At 45.4% G+C, this 17,746-nt stretch overlaps 1 protein-coding gene across 4 annotated transcripts in view; it reads left to right on the top strand.

Annotated features, from left to right (window-relative positions):
• The window catches only part of FHOD3 (formin homology 2 domain containing 3), a 491,472-nt gene that overhangs the window by 287,873 nt on the left and 185,853 nt on the right, over nt 1-17,746 (top strand). For all 4 annotated transcript variants that reach the window (XM_030810562.1, XM_030810561.1, XM_030810560.1 and 1 more), the window contains exon 7: nt 16,197-16,308. In XM_030810562.1, the coding sequence (XP_030666422.1) occupies nt 16,197-16,308 (112 nt within the window). The remainder of the gene's footprint in view (nt 1-16,196; nt 16,309-17,746) is intronic.

Here is a 17,746-nt window from a genome sequence, read left to right as displayed (position 1 = left end):
CCCATCCCATGGCCCTGCCCCTAGAGTTACCTGCCTCCCAAGGATTCTGCTGTCCTTTGGGAGCACTCAGCCCTGGTTTGATTTGGGGAGGAGTATGGTTCTGGTTTTCGGCTGTATCTCCTTCTCAGGCTTCTCAGAATCCTGGTGATTGTGTCCTTGTGTGGTTGGAAGGGCTTTTCTCTGTGGCTGGCACTGGCATGCGAATCTCCATGGGGTCCCACATCTGTGGGTGACCCTCGCATCTTCCCCTCAGTTTTCCTTTTTCTAGTACTTATTAATGAGAGAATTTTTCCCCATTTCATATTAGAAACAGCTATGGTTTCCCTCAGAAGATTGCAAATCTTTAAAAAAAAAAATGTTTGGCTTTGTTTTCTATGGAAAATGGAAGTGACTCTGTTTTGAAACTGATGTAGGTGACCTTGGACACTGAGTGGAATGCTGGGCTTTCTAGGTTGCTTCAGCCAGACCGAGGGAAGATTTATATCTCATATCCTGTTTCAGTTTTTTCTCCTTTTTCCTTGCTTGTGCTGGGAACCCTCCCTAACTTTCATGTTCATTTGGAAATTGCTCCCTCCCCAAAGGGCTCTGAATGGTCTTGAGGACCTAAAAGCTAGGGAGATGGGAAGAGATTTTGCAAGAAAGATTGACTTTTTGTACATGACACAGCTGAATTAAGATATCTTTATGGTTTTGTGATGGCCATGATAAAACACCAACAACTTGCCCTATTTCTAAAAGGAAATAAAACCTAACATGCTTACAACAGAAAAACTGACAGTCTGTTAGCTCATCACCAGAGAGAATAGAATGAGGGCAAGCTTAGGGAAGGTGGGATGGGTATGGGGAAGAGTCACTGTGAGCAGGGAGAGATTACATAGAGAATGCTGTGGTCTGAATTTTCCTTCCTAAATTTTTGTGTTGTAAACATGATCCCCAATGCAACAGTGTCAAGAGGTGTTTAGGTCATGAAGGCTCTGCTGTCATGAATGGATTAATGCCATTATAAGAAGGATTTGTGGAAGGGAGTGCATTTGCTTTCTTTTGATTCTCTGCCATGTGAAGGCACAACCTTCCTGCCCTCCAGAAGATACAGCAACAGGCACCATCTTGGATGCAGAGAGACTGGGCCCTCACAGCCAGTGCCTTGATCTGGGACTTCCCAGCCTCCAGAACTGTGAGAAATAAATTTCTGTTCTTCATAAATTACCCAGTCTCAGGTATTTCTTTTATAGCAGCACAAATAGACTAAGAGAGGAAAGGCACAAAGAAAAGAAGAGGGAGAGATAGAAAAGAGGGAGGAGAAGGACCATGGAGGAGGAAAAGAAGAAGAGCAGCAAAGAAAAAAGAAAACAGAAATAACAGAAATGCATGCCGTGGCTCAGAGTCTGGTGTGGCAACAGCATCATATTGATTTTACTTTGGAATCATTCTGTAAGGAAAATAATCAGGAAAGAATAAGCACACAGGAAAATCTTTATTGCATTTCTAAATAACATGGAAAAAATATAAAATTAAAAAGTTTCAAAAATGCATTTGTAGGAATTGTGCTTTCCCAGCCTCCCCGTCCTACACGGTGCACTCAGTGTGTGCTTCCTCAGTGGTGGTTCAGGACTCTGGGCCGCCTCCTCAGGGCCTCTGTCTGAGGTGGCACACTCACCTCCTCCCTAGCCATTTGGGCCATCAGCACTGGATCTGTGTGGATTTCTGTCTCCATCTTTTATTTTCCCAAAGGAAGGTCTAGAATAGTCTCTGGCTCCTGTGTTCTGCACTGTGCTGGTCATAATGAGGACAAGAGAGTGGAGCCAAGAGTCAGCCTGTGCCTTGGAGTTCACTGTGTTGTTGGAAAGGAGAATTCTGGGGAACAGTGATGCCACAGCCCGTCCCACTAACTGTGATGTCGCATGAAGGTCTCCTGCCCCCCCTGCAGGGTGTGCTCTGTTCTAGGCGAGTTGGTGAAAGTTAACAAAGGCAGTAGCTGCCAAGTTTATTTCCAGTCTACATAGTTCTAATGAGATCACCTCTTATTTACAAAACCAATAGAGCGTCTGCTGACACTCTTCCCTCACCCCCATCTGAATAATGCAAAATTGAAAAGAACAACAGATACATCAACCCAAGACCCTTAGGTTTTGAGAAGGAGGCCTCAGTCTCCTCCTTAAACATACAGTTTGGTCAATACAGCTGCAATGGGTTTTCCCCAATTCAAATTAAGAAATCAGGAAAGCCAGGGGCCCTAGCATTTCCTTTTGACAAAGAGTCAGATTTATCTTAACCTGGAAAGTTTACCTTGACATCCAGTTGCCTTTGCCTTATACAGTCACAGAGTTGATAAAGGAAATACTGGAGTAGAAAAATCTTGTCATTGTGTTTTCATAATTCTTCATTTTTCTTCCATGAAAGGCAATAAGATGTGATTTTGCAGCCTGCCAGAGGCTCATTATGCAATGCATATTTGCAGATATTTGAGACTCATAGCCAGGGGAGAAAATAATGCGTTCGTAGCCAAATAATGACTTTTTAAAAGAAAGAAAAAAGTGTTTTCAATAAAGTGTTTCTTTCTATTTACAAGAGCCAATCTTTAAACTCCCCAGTCAGAGGTAAGAGGCAGATGCCAGGCCCATGACTTATCACAGGATGTGGATTTTTTTTCTCTTCATACATCTGGAATTCTAATTAATTGGAGTAAGATGATTTAGTCTATACAGCATGGCCCTTCTGTCACCCAGCACAGAAAGTCTGTCTCTTTATCTCTATGGATCCTCTTTTGGCCCATGGGGAAGTCCTCAGGGCCCTGAGCCTGGCAAACTCTCACCTCCTTGCTGCGTCTTAGGGGTGCCTCAGGGCGCTGGCACGGAAGCTTCCCTGTCTGCATTGCTCTCCAGGTTGGCTTGCCTTGCTCTCTCTAAGTTCCCATCAGCCTCATTGGATCTCATCCTTCCATCTGTGCCCCATATTGCTGATCACAGGTCTCCAGACTTCCTTTCTACTTGTGTGAGGGTGAGCAGGCCTCCCTACTCCTGTGTAGCCCTATCTGGAGGAGTCCTCCTTGCATGCACGTACACACACATGCCTACATGCTCGCGCTCGCGCTCTCTCTCTCTCATATACACATTAGAGAACCTATGTGCCCACCAGCCACCCCACCCCCAAGACTGGGGACATTGCTGAAAGTTTTTTTTAGGACTGCAAAATGAAGAAAAAAAAAGTAACGTGGTGTGTAGAATGGAGTAGTGGAGGAGGAGAAATTGACAGGGATGGGAAAGCTGGGTGGGAAGGGTTAGCTCAGTATCACAGCTGTGAGGTGACAGTAGCAGTGGAAACAGAATAATGAAAAAATAGAGACATTTTGAGGACTAGCCTTCTAGGAGGAGATTTCTGGATATAGGACAATAAAAGGAATCAAAGGTTGGGGGGGGGTCACAGTTTGACTCTGCAGCTAGAAATACGGCAGTGCCTCTGGCAGTAGAAGAGTTGGATATTGGGGTTTGTTGGCAAGAAAACTTTGGACACACTGGTTTGGAGATGAAGGAAATATTCCCAAAGAGAGCTAAGTGCCATGGAGCCTGATGCTTCATGTGCCCCAGGAGATACTGGCTTATGGGCAAGGAGAGGAGATTCGGCGAGCCCTCTGGTCTTGGAGCTACTGGCGTATCACTGTTGTGTGATCTACTCAGATGACCCAAATATGGGGGTGAGAGCTGAAGACCTTTGTAAGTTACATAATGTAAATAGTAGAATCCTAGCCTTGAAGAGATGGCAATGTCATGTTAAAGGTGTTCCTGACATCATCAGTCCCGTTCCTGATACTTCCAGAGGCAGAGGGATCATCAAATCATTTGCCTGGGTTGCCCAGGAATACTGTTGCATGCTGGAATTGGTGGAAAGCCTTCCTTTTTGGGACATGCATTACCTGTCATTAACCAAATGCTTGTGCACTGCTTTCTTGAACAAGACACTCTGACTTGCTGTGGAAGCTCATTGAGTATTTACAGGCAGTTGCCATGTGAACCCTGTCCAAGCTAAACTTGATGGCTACTACGGATAGTACTTGGGGACATAATTTTCAGCTCCTCATCGTACTGGTTACCAACTCTTCTGTTCATGTAGTACAAAGAATAGTAATAGGTAGCTGGGATACGATACCATTCTTCCACAAATCCACCTCTGATTTATTACAACTTTTAGCAGCAGCCCTGGGTGTTGCCTCATTTTGAACCGGTAATCCACTAAGCCTTGTGGATTTTTGTCACACATTTTTATCTGCCAGTTTCTTCTATTCTGCGTGTCTGCGATTGATTGATTCACATTTAAATTCAGGGCCTTGCATTTTTCCCCCATTGATTGTGGGCCAGAGTTCCAGCCTCAAGATAATAAAGAATTCTGTTTTGCCTCTTTCTCTTATTAACAGTTAGTGCTAATTTTATTTAACAAAAAATGAATAAGCAGATCTTCCATGCCATTGATGAAAATGTCTAGTGGGACAGAGACAAGGAATGCATAAACCAGTGCAGCCTGCAGGTTGACACTGATCAGTCAGGGCATTTTAGGGTCATTGTGCAATTAGTGGGAAGCTGCTGATCTCTGACCACCCAACTGTGTTTCTTCATTGGGGTCACAAGGCCTTCCTGAAATCAAGATATGCTGCATCTGACAGTCAGTGCCAGAGCTTTGGGGTCACACACGCCTGCACCATCCCTGGGGTGGGTTGCTTTTTCATCTACAAAATGGGAGTGATAATAGTGAAGAAGATGTAAAACCCTAAGCAACAGGAGATGCCCAGTATGGTTTCCCGCCCCTGCCCTAGGAGTACAGGGTTTTATTCTTTTCCCTTGTCCTCCACCACCTTGTTGACCTTCCCTGTGGCTTAAGGCTTTTGTCTCAATGAGGAGAGGGCTCTGGATGGGGTTTCCCGCCTTTTCACAGTGCTGGCTGCTCCCTTCCTCCTTTAGAGTTGTTGCTGTTCTGCCTGCTGTGTGGCTGTGCACTGTCAGGCCTGCACTACTGGGAAAGTTTCTCAGGTTCCAGCCCTGCCCCCAGCTTCTTTGTGAGTGCCATGGAGAGCAGCCTACTGGTGGATGCCAAATCCCTTTGTGTCTGCAGTTCCAAGGAGTTTATGCTCTCATGGTAGCCCACAGTTGACATTTGACAATTGCTAAAACTATTATCTGAGGTTTTATTGTTATTATTATTATTATTATTTTGAGACAGGGTCTCGCTCTGTCACCCAGGCTGGAGTATAGTGACACAATCTCGGCTCACTGAAGCCTCGAGAGCCCAGGCTCAAGCAATCCTCCCACCTCAGCCTCCTGAGTAGCTGGGACCACAGGGCACACACCACCACACCCAGCTAATTTTCTGTGTTTTGGATGGAGATGGGTTTCACCATGTTGCCTGGTCTGGTCTCAAACTCCTGAGCTTAAGTGATTCTCCCTCCTTGGCCTCCCGAAGTGCTGAGAATACAGGCGTGAGCCACCGTGCCCGGCCTGAGTTTTTCCTGCTGCTTTGTATAAATGGCTTCATTTTCCTCCCCTACTCTGCCTCAGATAGTCCATTGCTGGCCTCTCACCCTTTCTGGGTGGATAGAACACTTTCCCTCCCTAGATTTCAGGCTACTTGGTTTTCCTGCAACCCCAGGTATATGATGGGCTCAAGAAAAGTTACGGTGTGAAAGATTGTTTGTCTCTCTCTTATTATTAGGTTGGGAGTGACATTCAACATCTTTCCAGCTGGAAGCCAGAAGTCCAATTGTTAATATTATAAAAACACTGTAAATATACTGCAATAGCATGAGATGTACTCAGCCAGCAAATTCTATATGGTCCAGGCAAAGGGAGTTACTAGAACATTATAGTTAGTTCCTTGAATTGCACTATTGTCTTAAATCCAGCCTTGATATCGGATGTTGTGTTTATAATTCCCACAATTGAATTGAAATATATTTCATTAATAGAAATTTGATTAAGACTGATTTTTTTATAATTCAGTTAATGATAACAGATTAAAGAAAAAATATGGCAACTGGGCATGGTGGCCTGTAGTCCCAGCTATGGGGAGGCTGAGACAGGAAGATCCCTGGATCCCAGTTCATGATCAGCTTGAATAACACATAGACCCCATCTCAAAAAACTGAAATAGCTAAAGTTTACTGGTATAATATGGAAATGTTAATAGTAAAAAATAACTTTTTAAAACAGTGACTGAATTTTTTGTGATTACAAAAATAACATATTCTCTTTGTATAAAACTTTAGAAATACAAAAAAAGTAAAATAAAAATTACCCAGAAACACTACCACATAAAGATAATCATTTTTTCATACCTTTTCTTCTGATTTTTCTGTAAATTTTTCTTACAAGTTAAGTGTATTATAAGCATTTCCTTTGTTACTACAATATTTTTAAACTATAATATTTAATGCCTACATAATATACAATCATATGAATGTACTATTATTCATTCAACTTTTCTCATCTTGTTAATTGTTTCCAATGCTATGCTGTGTTTAAAGAGCTATGTTTCTAATGGCATAAAAATATGTTTAGTGAATGAGGTTGTGTTTGAATTTTTGCATGCTTATCAACATATTAGATGAGATTTCTAAAATTCCATGGGTTTTAATGGCATAGTCATGTAATATTTGTGTTGGAGTCACTGTGGGTATAAAGTGCCAGCTTCTTCATTAGGGCTGTTGCTCTTCTGCTGGCCACTTGGCTGTGCATACCCAGAACACTCATTCTCGCTGATTTGATATGTTAGAGGCCCCCATGTGAGAATAATCTCAGTAGGAGAAAAAAAGGAAAAGGCAAGTTTTACTAGTTATTGTTTTAGGAAGACCTCAGAGTGAGAGAGAAGTGATTCAGGCCAGGCCTCAAAGAGGATAGCAGGCTGAGGAGGCCCCACTGTCCAGACGGGTCTCCAGACACAGGGCTAAACAGCAGTTTCTTCCATTCACTCTGAGATGATCATCTTCAGGGAGCTGATTGTGGTTCCTCAATTCTTAAGAGGCTTGCTGATAAACCAGAATTTTAACTTACAAAGACAGTATCCTTGTGAATGCAAGAAGCAGAAACTAAGGGTGCACCTTTGACTCTTCTGCCCCTGTAGCCCAGGGCAACCAGCTGAGTTTTAGCAGTTGGAGGAAGAGTAGAAGTGGGTGGCTCTAATGTGGAAGAACATTTAGGGAAATGCAAAAACACCAAAGCAGGCAGCATGCTGTTCCTCCCAGAGAGATGTTCTACCCTTTTCTAGGAGAGTTGGAGGGGCAAGAGAACCAGAAGCAGCACAGGCTTCTAGGAGCCTGCAGGGTTCTGCCACGCTCTACTCCAGCCCCCGTCTGCCAGCCCTTCTCCCCCTACTCCACAGAGATGTGAGCTGCCTGCCACACTCTTCTAACAGCACATTTGCCAAACCTGGGTTTTAGCTGTTCATTGTCATGTTTCCAGGGCTGGTTATTTACTTAAGAGAGTTCTTTAACCTTTATTGTTACTCAGAAGGTAGTATTTGTCACATTTTCCCAAGGCTTAAGTTTTTGCACCAGAGTGAAAGATGGGAACCTCCATAGTACAGTGGAAAGAATCGGATTGACCTGGGTTTTTCTTTGAGTTCTTCCAGAAATGAGCTATGCGACAAGTTACATAGCCTCCTTAGAATGTGAAGTTTTGCATTTGAAAATGGGAATGCTGCCAACTGGAAAAGTACCCAATCTTGTTGATTTCTCTCAACCAAGAATTTCATTCTGCGTATACTATCAAGGTGCTCCTTCGGGCAATATCTTAGTGCTGGGATTTTGGTATTCCTTAGTAAACAATAAAAGATGTGAATGTTCCTTTTTTTTTTTATTTTTTTTTTGAGACAGAGTCTCACTCTGTCGCCCAGGCTGGAGTGCAGTGGCGCGATCTCAGCTCACTGCATCATCCGCCTCTTGGGTTCAAGTGATTCTCCTGCCTCAGCCACCTGAGTAGCTGGGATTACAGGCACGCACCACCACGCCCAGCTAATTTTTGTATTTTTAGTAGAGACAGAGTTTCATCATGCTGGTCTCGAACTCCTGACCTCGTGATCCTCCCACCTCGGCCTCCCAAAGTGCTGGGATTACAGACATGAGCTACCGTGCCTGGTCGCATGTTACATTTTGTCAGTTATTCATAATTACCTTGAATATCTGAAGGGAAAGTTAGCCAAGTGGATGTTTTCTGATTCTTGTCCACTTTTATTAATGGTTCTTTAAAGAAGCTCTTACTGACAAAGCCAGTCCCCAAAAAAGGGGGGTCTTTCCCTGATTGGTGCTGTGAAGCCAATACACAAAACCAAAAGTGAGCACCAAGCAGTGCAGGCTTTATTCGATGGCCATAGAATTGAGAAGTGGAAGCGTGGTTCACAAATCAGCTCCTCAGTTTGAGAGAGTGGGGAAGTCACAGATACAGGGCATCTTTAATGAAGGGGTTGGGGCATTAAAAGCAAAGGAAGTAATAGTCATGTCTTTTCTGGAAATGGTGGGGGGAGCTTCTGAAACTGGAATGCCACTTTTCTTTTTGTCATTTTATGGTTTCTTCTCATTGTTGTCGTGGTGATTATCAACTGTCAGGGTGCTGGTGGAAGTGTTTTTTTGCATGAGAATTAGATGATAATGAAGTTAGAAACTCTTCAGAGGCCAAGTGAGTGGCCACCCTGGATCCCAGCAGTCAGAGCCAGTTTAGTCAGGAGAGGGAACTTCTGACCTCAGGCATCCTATTTCCCAAAGATAAGCAGAGTTAAGGTAGGACAGAAATTTACTTGGCCTTTTCCAGGGTAACAAAACCTTCATCTAAGCCCCAGAATTTTATCTCAATAGAGAAAATGCCAGCCAGGCGCAGTGGCTTACGCCTGTAATCCCAGCACTTTGGGAGGCTGAGGAGGGTGGATCACCTGAGGTCGGGATTTCGAGACCAGCCTGACCAACATGGAGAAACCCCATGTCTACTAAAAATATAAAATTAGCTGGGCTTGGTGGTGCATGCCTGTAATCCTAGCTACTCGGGAGGCTGAGGCAGGAGAATTGCTTGAACCCGGGAGGTAGAGGTTGCAGTGAGCCGAGATCACTCCATTGCACTCCAGCCTGGCGCTGGAGGAGAAAAAAAAGAGAAAATGCCAATTTGTAGCACTATTTATTGTTGTTTTTAATTATTTTGAGTTGTCTGCTATATTTTACATTCTGTAAGATTTCCTGTTCGCTAATAAAATCCTAAGGGCTACCCAGCCTTACACTTGGCTACTATACCTTCTGCAAATTGCACTGTGTCATAAGCAGGTTGGCCATCAGGCCCTGAGGCTAGACCACGTGGGTTTGGTGCACATGACTTCCTGTTATGGTGGATGTGCCAACCCTGGTCTCCACACTCTCCCTTGAAGGACACCTGCAAACCAAGACCCAGAGTTCTGTACTTAGTTAATATATTTGGGCCTATACTTTATTTCTGGTAATACCCACCTCATGTTGCAAATAACCTGTTAGAGGTCGGGAAGGGAGAGATTTGGAGTCTGGGATGTCTGTTGGATTGTTTGATAACCAGTTATGAAGGCTTTAGGGTGCACTCTGAGCTGCTTGCTCAGAAATTCTGAGCTTAAATATATGGCATTGGGATACAATGTTTAAAGAGTTTGTATCCTAAGTCACTTGAGATCTTTTTTTCTTTATAGCAATACTTGTATATTCTAAAGTGCTGATGAGCTTGTAAACAATGTGGTAAAGCTTTATAGATCAAGTTATCTTACCACTTTCGAATTCAGTTTTAATAACCAGCATCCATTTATATAACATATATTTATGATGTTTTCGTGGAAAATGAAACAAATAAAATGAAGCATGGTTTTCCAACCCCTTTTGTAATTTCAATCTTGAGGTTTGGAAATTGTTGTCTTTTTATGGCTGTTGAATTTTTAGAAGAGAAATTAGGAATTTGAAGATTTTTTGGAATTCTTTTATTTTTGCTTAACGAGCAGCATATTTGACCTGCTAAGTATAGTTCTTGTATTTCTGTAAGTGCAATAAAAGATGAAAGGACTTCCAGTTTGTTTTTATGTGTAAAAGTATTAAGCAACTGTCTTTTTATTACCTTCCCACATATTTGATGATTACATTTTATCTGAAATCTAGATACACAGGTTCTGTACAGGCAACTCCACACTCTTCCTATGAGTTGACCTGGAAAATAAAACGAGAAGAACAAGGCTCTTTGTTGACACCATCCTGCTACCCTTCCCTCCAGCCTAGCCTCCCTGTCACGGAGCTGACATTGAGCCCTGTGTTATTTATGGAATATGGAGGTTCAATGCCTGGACTGAGGCTTGACTTGACAAATGTTACTTCTTTGGGTCAAGAGGAATCTCTGGTCCTCTGAAGGCTTTTAGCCTTTATTTTGAGGTGCAAAATGATAGCTGCAACAGGAAGTAAAGCTCAGCTCAGTAACCCCCAAAATGTGCCAAATCATTATGAAATGTGCAACAATTCACAGCCATCTGTATATTCCTGCTTTTGCACCCCCCTTATGCAAGGGCATTATTTCAGATTTCTGTTATATACTGTGATTTAGCTGCATGCTTTAGAACAACATAAATATAGTCTTTATTATAACAGACAACTAAAAATGGAATACTAGTATTTGCTAGATTGTAATTAAAGAAAATGTAGGTAACAGAAAGCCCAAAGGCTGGATCTAGAGCTCCAGTGTGTTTCTCTAGCCCAAAGAAAGTGAGGTTGTTTGTGTGAACAGGACCCCAAAAGCCATCACATGGTTCTTTTGCTCCATGGAAGCTGGGAAGGGCTGGATCCAGTTCTGAGCCTTGCTCTCATCTACAATGCCGGAGCTGTCCTCTAAGAAAGCTCTCTGTTTGCATCTGTCCTCAGCAACCCGGCACTCAAGATGTTGTTGAAAGTAGAAGCAGAGAATCTTGGATTCGGAGGGACCTTACATGGGGTCAGCCAGTCCACCCTCTGCAGGCTCTGAACTCCTTCTGCAAAGGCCTTAGTAAGTGGCCGTGCAGAGCCTCCAGAGACAAGGAATCTACTCCCTCCCCGCCAGCTTGGTTGTCTTGAGACCACTGATGCTGATGCTGGCTGCTTGTTGCCCTATACTCCTGAGTGACTGCTTTGTGACTGCTGTGTCTTCCATGGCCTTGGATGCTCCATAAGAATGAGAATCAATTCTAATTGATTTCTCTTGGTGCTGGACAAATGGGCAGGTGCTTGAGCCTATAAGTCGTAGTGAAACCCTTCATTACCACGTGAAGGCATGCCAGGCAGAGCTGGAAATCAGACAGTTCAGATCAGAGTGACGCTTTGCTGACATGTCTGGGCCACACTGTGGTGTGTGCTCTGGCATCCTTGCAGCTTGTTCAACTCTCCTCATTTGTGACACTCTCTCTTGCTGCCACACTGGGCCTGCCTCTCCTTCTCCATCATTGTCCTCCCCGATTTGCCTCTTCTCAGCAGATGTGGGCTGTGAATCTTTATATCCACTCCACTTATTATAAAATGTGTCTAACGTAAGCGCAAGGGGCACCAAGGGTGGATTTTTAAGAGCTATGGGGTGAGCAGTGTCTTCGGACTTGGAGAGGGTGTGTGGCCTCCACTGTGGCTGTTCCAAGCTTCGAAGGGTTTTGACTGCATTCCAGATACATGAGGGCATCAGAGTAAGTGATTTCTGGATAAATGAGGTTGGCTCATAGAATTCTTTCGATGGAATGTACCTTTTTTACTTTCAAGTCGATGCATTAATGCTAGTAAGGTACTTCTGAGGAGGATCCTGCAGGACATATTTCGACGATGAGTTAGTACATGCTGGAAATCAGTACCATGCATTTCTACAAAATTAGTGTTCTAGTGCTCTTTTTTCCTAAAGTGATTTAACTAATATGCTTATTATTAATTTACATAGTAAAGCATCCAAAAGTACATTCACATAAACCTAAACTCAGTAGAAGCCAAATTCATAGAAACCTAAAATTATGCATCAGAAGATGTTTGGGGATTTTTTTAAAAAAACAAATTACAGTGCCAAAAAAGCTCCAAATAGAGCCGTATCACAGAGGAGAGAAAGACAGGAATAGGCATGTTGAGACCAATAGAAAAAGGAGGCTTTGCTAGAAAACAGTGGTTTCTTAATTAGAGAGCCACATGTAGGAGAATGGCTTAGGGATTCTGGGTGCCTGAGACCGTATCGGTCAAGGCCCCTTGACCACAGAGATACTCAGAGGGAGCCTCTGTGAGGTGGGCTAAGGGGCCCTGCTGAGACCAGCTAATGGGGGGAGTGGGTTGGGCAGCAGCCAGGTTCTTTCCTGGGAAGGCATTTAGAGGCTTAAACCACATAATAATAGTCCACCCACTGAGGAAGTTGCCAAGCCTGAACTTGCTAGGTCTTTTTATTTACTTGAAGAAATTTCTTCAGCCCTAAACATACAAAGCACAACTCGTTATGCCATACCTTCGCCTTCAACCTCCGACCGTGTAGTTGAGAAAAATACACCGGAATGTAGTCTATTCCTACAGAATAGAAACAGAGGAGCAATTGTGGGCCTCAAGTTATGAGGGCAGACACTCTCTGAAGAGTTCCCAGCACTCTAAAGTACTCAGCTCCCTGTGTGGGGAGGAGGTTACCTCGAGAATGGCAGCCCAGGGCATGACTTGCCCTCAGCGCAACGGTTGGGACGGTGGAGGGTGGGGGGGTGGGGGCTTGGCTTTGCTGGGGGCTACTACAAGGTGAGAAAGGGAGGCTGGAGGCTGGGAGGGCTCACTCCACACAGCATAGGGGGATGGATTTGGAGGACCGGCTGGCCTACCCTTCACACATATGCTGACTGAACAGCTTCTCATGGGTCAGATAAAGCCTCTCTGCTGCTGTGAAGCTTATGTTCTTAGAGGCAACATAGGCATATAGTAGGTGAACAAGTGTCTGTAGCAATTTCAGGTCATGATAAAGGACATGGATAGAAAAGGCCAAGTGTAGTGGCTCATGCCTGAAATCCTAGCACTTTGGGAGGCCAAGGTGAGAGGTTTGCTGGATCCCCGGAGTTTAAGACCAGCCTGGGCAACATAGACACTATCTCTACAAAAAATCTTAAAGAAAATTAGCCAGATGTGGTGGCACGCACCTATAGTCCAGTCACTCGAGAGGCTGAGGTGGGAGGATGACTTCAGCCCAGGAGTTTGAGGCTGCAGTGAGCTATGCTTACACCACCACACTCCAGCCTGGGTGACAGAATGAGACCCTGTCTCAAAAAAATAAAACGAGGTGGCTGGGCACGATGGCTCATGCCTGTAATCCCAGCACTTTGAGAGGCCGAGGCAGGCAGACCACCTGAAGTCAGGAGTTTGAGACCAGCCTGGCCAACATGGCGAAACACCTTCTCTACTTAAAATACAAAAATCAGCCAGGCATGGTGGTGCACAACTGTCGTCCCAGCTATTCAGGAGGCTGAGGCAGGAGAATCACTTGAACCTGGGAGGTGGAGGTTGCAGTGAGCCAAGATTGCACCACTTGACTCCAGCCTGGGCAACAGAGCAAGACTCCATCTCAAAAAGTAAATAAATCAGGGTGATGTGATAGTGACCAAGGGGCTCCTTTAGGTAAAGGAGTCAGGAAGGCATTTTCTATAATGAAAATTTATCTGACCTGAAGGATGAGGTCAGTCCTGTGATGACTGGTTCCAGGTGGCTTTCAGGCAGAAGGAATAACCAGTGAGAAGACCCTGAATCATGAATGAACTCTGCTGTGTGAAAAACACTCACACAACTATAGAGCTTAGCATGTGAAGCGCACTGGGCCGGAGAGGGGGTGTCAAGAAAGGAGATCAGAGGGCTTGGCGGAGGCCAGCACAGAAAGCCTGCAGGGACAGGCAGCACCCTGGGCATGATGGGGAGTGATTGAGGCTTGGGAGAAGGAGGGTGCAGTGTTCACTCTGGCTGCAGTTTGGAGAATGGACTTCAGAAGGACAAGGCCAGAGCACTTAGGCTATTGTGGTGGTCCAGGGTGATGGACAGAGTGTAAAGGGGTAGGTTTGGGACAGAATTTGAAGGGAGCTCTTCCAGCACTGGAGGGTGGATTTGCTGTGGAGATGGGGTGAGGGAAGTGCGGGCGAACCCTTTCCAGTGCTCAGGGTGGTGGGGCCTTGTCCTGAGGTGGGGGCTTTGGAGGGAGCAGGCTAGGAGTGGTAGGTGGAAGGGGGTAAGCATGAATGAAAATTGAGAGTTCTGTTTTGGCCACAGTGAATCTGTTAGCTTCTGAGTGGAGATGTCAGGAGATTATATGATGCCTGCTCAGGAGTTTGGTCAGGCTTGGAGTGCAGTATTTAGCATCTGATCTTAGATGGACTTTCAAACCAGGGCACTGGATGAACTCACCTAGAGAGATCGTGGAAAGAGAGAGAAGGAGAGTAAAGAGAAGTGAACTCAGAGGTCTTCCCACACTGAGAGACTGAGCACCAATGAAAAAGGAGCCACTCAGGAGACTTTGGTTGCCCAGAGGGAGAGGAAGTTGTTTTTGGAGAGAGCAGTTAGTTGTCACATGGTGCTAAGAGTTGAGCAAAAATGGGCAGAGAAGTAACCACTGGATTTGATACCATGGAGGCCAGTGGTGACCTGGACAAGTAATCCGAGTGGTGGTGATGGAAGTCCTATCAAATTGGGGTGATGAGTCAGTGGGAAGTTAGGAGGTGGAGCCAAAGGCTGTAGCACCTCTTTGAAGAAGTTTCCTCATAAAGGGGAGCTGAGCACCTGGGCACTGGCTAGAGAGAGATGTGGAATTGAGGAAAAGACAAATGGTGTGCTTGGTAGGTATGACAGCAGAGGAGAGGGAAGCAAGGGGGTAAAGGGGTTGCATGAATGTGGGTGAATGACTTGGGGTGAGTGGTGTTTTTAAGCTATTCCCTGTGGACTGCACAACACAGTCCCCTCTTTGGGCTCCCCCAAATTTACCTATAAATTCTACCCGTGTCCCCTAACACTGTGATGTGGTCAGATGTGTCCAAGAGGCACAGAATCTTCCTTGGGCTGCAGAACACAGGAAGTAGCTGGAGCTGATTTGCCACAACCAGTGATACAGGCTCAAGTGGTAGGCGAGAGGTCATGGATTGATTGACTTGGTCACTGACTAATTTATTCAGTCAACAAACACCTTCCAGCTCCCTCTGTGCCAAGTGCGGTTCCAGGCCCTGCAGCCACAGTGCAAATAAGCCCCCTCTACCCTTGAAAGCACATTTTACCTGTAGCAGGATGGGGCCACTGACAAGCCAGCAGCTTGGGGTGCAATGTACAGCCCAAGGCAACCTTGCTGTTTCTCAGATGCCCAGTTTGAACCCATTTGCAGGAGGTAGTTGGTGTATGAGTTCCTTTAGGAGGAGGCTTTTGGAAAGAAGTGGAATCAAGGGCAAGACTGTGGGCAAGTCCCTGCAGCAGCATCTGAGGGGTCCTGGAGGCTGACCTGGAGACCCCAAGGCTGCCGCAGCCCCAGGGCTCATAAAGCTGGGGTTAGGAATCTGTGGCAGCTTCAGTTGGGAGGTTCGGGATTTTCTGTAGGTGAATAGCCTGTGACCTCCCCGAGGGCACATACTGAGGGAGGGCTTCTGCCTGTGTGAGGGAAGGCCTCTGGGCTTCATGCGGCTTCTGGCAAATGCTGAGCCCTGGATCCAGGAAGTAGGGGTTCTACAGCTCCAGGTGGCCTTCTCTGCTTGGCTTTAAGAATGGGGGACTTGGTTCCGGTTCCCTTCCACCTAAGCTGGCTGTTGTGACTTTGGATGAATTGTTTAACCTGCTGTTTCTGCTTCTTCACCAGAAAAATAAGAATTGTGCTTATGCCTACCTCACAATGTTATAGTTGGGGTAAAAGGAAGACGTAATCGATTCAGCAGATGCTCGTGTTTGAGAGTTGCCAGGTGTGAGTTCTGGAGCCATGCATCCTGGGTTCATGTCCTGGTTCTGTTTTTTACTGCGTAACTGCAGGCAGGGAACTTTGTACCTCAGTTTCCTGATCTGCACAATGGGGATAGTACTAACATCTGCCTTCTGAGGCGTCTAATGAGGGACTGTGAGGATCTGTGAAGGAATCTGTGTAATCTCTGAGAGCGTCTCATCAGGAAGCGCTGGGTGCCTGCTGCGGTTAGGAAGATGCTCTCAGGTGCACAGGGCCTTGTTGGCAGTGATGTGATGGTTTTATCTCTTCTGCCAGTTCCGCCTGGTGGTGAAGACAGCCCTGAAGCTGCTGCTCGTCTTTGTAGAGTACTCGGAGTCCAACGCACCTCTCCTAATTCAGGCTGTCACTGCTGTTGACACGAAAAGAGGTGAGTAGTCCCTGCCCTCTTATGTCATGAAGGTGAAGGTGTCTAATGTAGGGAGGCTTCTGCGTTGTACATGCTTGAGACAGATTTAAGAATTAACAGAATTCCCGAGATGTGGACTTCCTATTGCAAGAACCGTTTTTTAGGATAGTAAGCACACAAAGCTTAGGGCTGGAATGGAGTTTGATAATGAAAGAAAAGTGCTCATGAGCTTACCTAGGAGAGGTCAGATCCTGGGCTTGTCTTTGCCTCTACCCAGCTCCTGCCACGGAAACACGGAAGTCTAGCTCCTCCTCCTGTTCTTCCTGTCTTGTTCAGGATCGCCCTGGCTCCTTCCTCCCCTCCCCTCTACGCTTCATTGCTTATGACAGCCAGATGTTTCTAGAACCTTCTCCCTTCCTCTCCTCCATCCCTGCCCTGCCTTACTCAGGCCCTCACTAGGTTTAACCTATGCTCCTGGCCACCCTCCCAAACAGTTCGGTCACATCCAAAACCTGCCAGTGGCTTCCCAGTGCCTATAGCATAAAGTCAGTCCCCTGGCTAAGGGGACCCTTCACCCTTCAACTCCTGCCCACCTGCCACCCCCTTCTCCCACCTCGGCTATACCCCCACCCCCTTACCTTGGGCATGTGCTTTTAAAGCCCATGTATGCACCTCTTCTCTGCTGTGGTGGTGTTGCCCATCCTTGTCTCTCCAAGTTGGGGTTGCCTGTTCCAGGATGGGGTCTCTGTCTCCCAGCGTGGTGTCCCGGCACCCCAGCTGGCCCAGAGCCAGCAGGCATGCTGCAAACACGTGGCGAAGAATGAGCTTCTGCTCTGGTTTACTGTGTAACATGCTGTGGACCCTGTGATTTTGGGAAGCCTGGAATTAAAATGCTTCCCAATTAAAATGATTTTATCCTTTTGTCTTTTGTTGTTTGTTTTCTTCCCCCAATAGGACCCAGGTATTATTACCATCATCCCCACAAAGACTCAAGAACAAAAACGTGACAATACTTTTTCCTTTTATGATTATAACTGTAATACTACTGTTATAATCATAAAAACTTGGGAAAAGTTTAAAGAAGACAATAAAAATTCACCTATAATTTCAACAAAGATAATCACTGTTAACCTGTTGGTATATTTCCTTATAGTTGTGTGTGTGTGCATGCACACTTGTGCATAAACCAGCCAGGATGTGTCAGGAAGAAATGAGGAGCCTAAATTGCACTTTTGATTCAAACCAGTTGTGTCTGTGATTTTTTTTTTTTTTTTTTTTTGAGATGGAGTCTCGCTTTGTCGCCCAGGCTGGAGGGCAGTGTTGCGATCTCGGCTCACTGCAAGCTCCACCTCCTGGGTTCATGCCATACTCCTACCTCAGCCTCCTCAGTGGCTGGGACTACAGGCGCCCGCCACCACGCCTGGCTAATTTTTTGTTGTTGTTGTTGTATTTTTAGTAG

This window comes from Nomascus leucogenys, chromosome 4 (genome assembly GCF_006542625.1).
Source record: "Nomascus leucogenys isolate Asia chromosome 4, Asia_NLE_v1, whole genome shotgun sequence".
Classification (NCBI taxonomy): Eukaryota; Metazoa; Chordata; class Mammalia; order Primates; family Hylobatidae; genus Nomascus; species Nomascus leucogenys.
Note: the sequence above shows the minus strand (reverse complement) of the source record. Positions and strands in the feature narration are given on the sequence as shown.